Source organism: Chrysochloris asiatica, unplaced genomic scaffold (assembly GCF_000296735.1).
Source record: "Chrysochloris asiatica unplaced genomic scaffold, ChrAsi1.0 scaffold00226, whole genome shotgun sequence".
Taxonomy (NCBI): Eukaryota; Metazoa; Chordata; class Mammalia; order Afrosoricida; family Chrysochloridae; genus Chrysochloris; species Chrysochloris asiatica.
The window spans coordinates 1,863,311-1,869,833 of NW_006408744.1; the positions used below are offsets into that span (position 1 = coordinate 1,863,311).

The 6,523-nt window shown below is 39.1% G+C and overlaps 1 protein-coding gene across 1 annotated transcript in view; it reads right to left on the reverse strand.

Moving 5' to 3' along the window:
• The window catches only part of PROSER2 (proline and serine-rich protein 2), a 24,409-nt gene extending 18,104 nt beyond the window's left edge, over window positions 1-6,305 (reverse strand). The window contains exon 1 of the mRNA XM_006873167.1: window positions 6,168-6,305. Within this exon, the coding sequence (XP_006873229.1) occupies window positions 6,168-6,305 (138 nt within the window). The remainder of the gene's footprint in view (window positions 1-6,167) is intronic.
• Window positions 6,306-6,523: the final 218 nt, after the last annotated feature.

Sequence of the window (6,523 nt, forward strand, 5' to 3'; positions counted from 1 at the left end):
GCCCCAAAGAATTAAATAGATAGTATATGAGGATAAATGAAAACAGAAGCTTTCTCGAGAAAGAGTTAACTGAAGAAACCCTGTTTGCCCCTATTAATTTGGTAAGTAGTGGGCTGATTAAGGAGTCCTGGTGTGGCATTGTAGGAAAAGCGCTTGAGCGTAAGGTCGGTGTGAACCGTAAGGCTGTTGGTTCATACTTACCAGCTGCTCCTTGGAAACCCTACACAAGGTCGTTATGAGTCAGAACCACAACAATAGGGTGATAAAGGGAAGAAAAAAAAGCAGAATGTCTTTTCTATAAATGTGAGTTTTAAAGCAATAATCTAAGCTGTGGAATAAAAGGAAGCCCTTTAAAGCTACAAATATTCAAGTACTGAAAAAAGATATCTAGAAAAGCACCTTACCTGTTCTACCTACCACACTGATTTCGTATTGACCACAAGTCCCCAGTGAAAGCACCACTAGGCTTCATGAATGTGAGCGTGCAAACACTTGGACTCTAATATGTATGTGGGAGCTTCAAAACATTTATGGGAAACTCCATTATCTTTCGATTCCATTTTTCCACATGCTTTTTGAAGCCCCTTCACACATCATGGCTATGAAGAAATAACTTGGAAGGTATTCAAATCAGAAAACTCAAAATGCTACGTGTACTAAAATCATTATAACACACATTGTACAAGCTTTCTATGACGTGGCAATCAGCGCCCTGGGTCTTGCTGATCTCTATTCATTCCTGCACAAAGAGGACAGGAACAATGGCAATCTAGTTCCATTTGAGTTGAGAAGAACAATGAGACAAAAAGTTGGATGACTAACTTTACAAAAAAAATGCTAACAGTTGATACAAAAGTCATGCTAGATTATACCTGTGTTAGTATGGATTTGAGACAGGAGTTTTGTTTTGTGGTAAATGGCGCAGAGAGAATAATTTCTGTTATTGTTGAACCAAAAAAGTTTAGGTAACTTAACATAATCATACTAAAATAATCCCTACCTGAAAAACAAGGAGCTCTGGAGCATAGTGGTTATGAATCGGGCTGCTAATCTCATGGTCAGCAGTTCGAAACTACCAGCTGTTCCATGGGAGAAAGATGAGGCTTTCTGCTCCCGTAAAGATTTACAGCCTCGGAAACCCTGTACAGGGTCGCTATGAGTCGGAACCGACTCCACAGCACATAACAACAACAAACCTGAAACACTGCTGAAGTTTGCTTCCATAATTAAATTCTCATGTTTGTTTTTGTGTTTTTTTTTGCTTTTGCTTTTCTTTTAAACAACAACCAAAAAATTTACCTTAATTGCCGACTAAAACAATTATGGTAACTACTTGTGAGGAAGAAAAAAAAAGAAAGAAAAAACTAGCAGCAAAATACATCTCTATTTAGATTTTTTAAAGCATCCTAAAGAAGATTATGATGGCTAAAATAATTTCTAGAGATCAAGCATCTCTTAACTACCAGACTCCTAGATAGGCAGCCTAGGGTCTTTGTTTTGCAGTGTGACCTGATGTTTGCATGTTCTTACTCACTCACTATCATTAAGCTGGAGTCTTGGTGTGGCACTGTAATGTAAGCACTAGATTACAAGGTCAGTTTGAACTGCAAAGTCGGCAGTTCAAACTCACCAGGTGCTCCTTGGAAACCCTATACAATATCGCTTTGAGTCAGAACCAACTCCATGGCAGTTAATAACAACAACAATCATCGAGTTGATTCAGATACATAACAACCCTGGTGTGGCACTGTCAGGTAAGTACTGGACTACTAACTGCAAGGTTGGTGGTTCAGACCTAGCAGCTGCTCCTTGGAAACTCTATACAGGGTCACTATGAGTTGAAACCAACTTGATGACACTTAACAAATAGGATAGAGTAGAACTGCTCCTCAGGATTTCTGAGACTGAATCTTTACATGCACGGGCAGCCTCATCTTTGTCATGTGGAGTTGCTGATGGATTGAACCACTGACCCTGTGGTTAGCAGCCCAACACTTAACCTACGGCACCACCAGGGATCCTTCATGTTCTTAACAAACACAAAAATTTCTCCCTGACACTTGGATAATGCTTTACTCTCGGAAGCTGGATAAAATAGGGTCAAAAAGAATAAAAATAAGCAAGCTTCTTCTGTGGTTCCCTAAACCAAAACCAAAGCTATTGCTGTTAAGTTGGTTGTGACTCATAGCAAGCCGATAGGGAGAGTAAAACAGTCCCCAGATGATTTCCAAGGCTGTAAAATGGATGGAAGAAGACTGCCGTACCTTTCTCCTGAGAACCTGCTGGTGATTTCAAACCACTGACCACTGGGTTTGCAGCTGAGTGCTTGAACCACTGTACCCCCAGAGCCCCTCCCTACATAGCCCAATGCTCATGTTTACTTTGGCAGCTTCACAATAAGACTGTACGTGCGCATGGCGCACCCCCACAGTTTCAGTGTAAGGATCTGACTATGGTTATTTCTGACTAGTCACTACCCTAACTTTCCATCATGAATAACTTAACCTGTAATTTTGGAAGGAGAGACACATACACAAAAATCAATGAAAGAAGAGATATCATAAGTATCATTTTATTGCAGAATTAAAGAATCATGACTTTAATGGATTACAGCTTGGCTCCTTGGCTACCGTAAATTTCTTTAAGTTGGCAATATTATAAAGAGATATTGATTAAGAAAGAAACATCTTCAGCACCTAGATCTTTTATAACCTGTGTCACGTGGCTATCCTGTGTTGTCTCTAGAAAAGACTCAAGTCAGCTAGTATTGCATTACTGACCTGTTCTTGCATAGATGCATTTATTAAATGTTTATTGAATTTAACTTTTTAAGTTATTTAGTTTTGTTTTAAAATAACTGTTTTGACCAGGGCAGTACTTGATTCAACCTGGGTAAGAAGCCAGAACCGAAAGGACCACTAATTTAATGACTAGTCTGTTTCTCCTTTACCCCTCTTATGATTCTACCTATTCTCCTAGAATTCATACAGCAAAGAGCTAGTTTACTACTTAGACTGCAATCTAGCCCAATCATGGAGAAAGCATTTACTGGGACTTGTTCTACCTTCTTATTCCATAACTAATGGGTGAGGCCAAGAGACATCAAATGCTTTAGAGAAGGAAGGGGAAGCTCAGGGGTTGACATTTGCAGGTTGATGATGGGATTCTTGTGTAACTGAATAATGAATGTAAATCACTGGTTTTATCAGAGTTAGAGATAAAAATGAGTAAGAAGATGCTTGTGGGCTGGGAATGGATGTTCCCAACCCACCCTGAAGGAAGCAGACATATTAAATTCATGAAGCATTATGGGTATCAAGAGCTTCCCACTCTTTTCAACTAAGCAAATCGTATTATTTTTCTACAGGAAGCTCTGGTATGCCTGAAAAGCAGAACATCCCTAAGGAGCATATTCGGAATAAGAATTGAAGAGTATTGGTTCAGAAAGCATTTAGCGCCCCCCCCCCCCCAGGCAATGGTAGTCACAATGGCTTGTCTAAGACATTAACCTCAAGACATTAAGAGGATAGGTAATCCAACACCAGAAACTTCCTTTAAAAGTAGCCTAAAGAGCTATCCTTTATGAATATCTTTGAATCCTTGAAACTTTTCTTTTAAGACCACCTTCTCAAGGTACTAAGTCCCACAGCCATACACCAACTTTGTCAAGTGCTACGTTGTATTTATAGCAAAGCTGTCCCTCCTAAATTTCAAAGCAAAAATTATATTCAAGGGTTATTTTCTTGGTTACGTAGTCTAGGATTGGGGCAATTGGTACTGTTCTAGCTATTCCATTCATTCAACTGACTCTACAGCACATAACAACAACAACAACAACAAATGGAGACACTGCTATGGTTGGATTTCAGTCTAAAGAGATAAGTCACATGAAAGTGACTTAGAGGTCTAAAATGACTTAGAAAAGAAAAATCCATTGCTCCTTTCTAAATTTAGACGTCCAAAAAGTAAAGGATGTAATTAAAATGTTTGTGCTATTGCAGATGACTCACTCTTTGAAGAAGTCTTGGGTTGATAAGTATAGTGTTTTGCCAAAATCAAGTAGTATAGAGTTTTAAAATACAAACACAAAACTTTAGCTGTTATTTAAAACAAAATGCAACATTTTTTTTTAGTTTTCCAATTCTAGTTAATGAAAACACACAACTATGAAAGAATAATAGATGATAACTAAATTTGGTTAAAAATTTTTTCCATAAAGAAAAATGCTTGAAAATAGTCAACCAGTGTAAGCTTGTATTGCAGTTGTACTTTTATATTTTAATGGAACACCACTGGGACACAGCCTCCATCAGACACTGAGAACTATACATAGTACATATGGCAGGATTATGTGGAATAGTACATAGTAATTAGTGGAATAGTACATATGTCAGGATTATGGAATCAAACACATAACATAAGAATGTCATCTAATTACAAGCCTCATAAAAGTGGAATTTAAAATGCTGTTTCCATGACCATCCTCTATTACATACAATTATGGGTATTGTGGAGAAAATACAGACAGGTCAAATATATCAAAGTATTCTTTTGAGATTTTACTAGAGAGCAAACAACTGCAGGTGATAGGTACTCTTTCATTGAAATTCTAAGTCCTGCTTCATAGAAGACTGGAAGAAGTGAGACATTTGTGTGACACTGGGGGAAGAGAATGTTTTTCTTTTTCTATCTTTAGTGTTCAAAGAAAATATATATGATTTAGAAGAGACTTATTAGAGAAAAACAGATATAAAAGGGAAAACATGGATCCAAACGAGATGATGGTGGCAGAATGGAGTATAACTATGTTTAACTAAGACCCTTCGTCACTGAGTTGATTCTGACTCAGAGCAACCTTAAGGAACAGAACAGAACTACACCATAGGGTTTCCTAGGCTGGACTCCTGGTGTGGAGCTGTAGGATAAGTACTGGATTGCAAACCACAAGGTTGGCAGTTCAAACCTACCAGCTGCTCCTTGGAAACCCTATACAGGTTCGTTATGAGTCAGGACTGCCTTGACGGCATATAACAACAACAGTAACAATTTTTACAGAAAGATTCCTGCTGTGGTGCTACAGGATAAGCACTGGGTCGGTGGTTCAAACCCACCAATCACTCCTCAGAAACCCTATAAACGGTCGTGCTGAGTCTGAAATTACTCCACGGCACTTAGCAACAACAGTGATGATAAATTGTAAATAAAGAAAATATGTAAATTTGTTGTTGCTAAGTGCTGTGGAGTTGGTTCCAACTCATAGCCATCCTGTATAGGGCTTCTGAGGCCTTAAATCTTTGTCTAGAGAGTCTATAAAATTCCACCTGTCCCCCCATTCTATATGTGTCTTTCTTATAGTTAGCATAATTGGGGTTACTTTTAGGGCTTGGTGTATCTGAAGGAAATTGGTGCTCTCACTGAGGAAAGGTGGGCTGAGATAAACTACATGCCATTTACTAGTGGGGAGTCCTGGTGTGGCGCTGTGGGTTAACGCGCCAGACTGCAAAGCCGTTTGAACTGCTAGGTCGGCAGTTCAAGCTCACCAGCTGCTCCTTGGAAACTCTACACAGGGTCGCTATGGGTCGGAACTGACTCAACGGCACTTCACAACAACTACACTTATTAGTGAGGGTCAAAGGTTAATTTTCTCCTCTCCTTCCGCCTATGAATACAAGATCTCTCTAGAAAGACCGATATGCTGACAGGCAAAAAAAAAACTTGTGAAAAAGGTCTTTTCAAACAGAAGACTCTTCATGTGAAAGTTTCCAAAGCTGGTTTATGCTATGTAAAGGTCCGGATTCTGAGAGAAAAAGATAAAAAGGCATTCATATTTGTATCGGAGTTAAAAATCTGTTTTAACTGTTTTAAAGAGAATTTAGTATTATCCTGTGAAATACACATTTCTGTCTATTTGGTCATTTGAACAGAAAGGCAGTAATGTCCCTCCCTGTGTATGTGAGTCTTCAGGCATGTGGGTAATCCATCCTCTGTCTTCGTGCAAAATTTAGTATGATTAGAAAATAAGATGCCATTTCATAAAACAAGTATTCCCAAACATTCCAAGAAAATCTTTGTAAGATACTCCTAAAAAGGGTTGGTACGGGAAGTAAAAATCAAAACCAACAAACCAAAGTACACGAAAGCATTAAAGCAAAGAATCCATCACTCACCAAAGTGAAACTTCTGGACCGAGAACTGCTACTCCGACTCTCCAAACTCCCGCCTCGGCTCAAGTCACTGAGCCTGCAGCTGGGTGACATATCAGAGTCCATCTCTGAAGAGTCTGCTTTCAGGTGGTTCATAGGCATCCCCACAGACACCTCAGCTCCTGGTCGGATCACAGCAAGAGGGAACGGGGACAGTATCTCATTCTGAGGTAGAGGATCACGTCTAGAAAAACAAAGCATAAAGCAACATCAGTTAGTGAAATGCCTCCTTCCTCAAAAATGAAACACTTAGCATCTAGATTTCAAGACCAGTGAGATTTACAGCCTCAACGCTCAGGAAAGGTAATTAGGAAACCCTA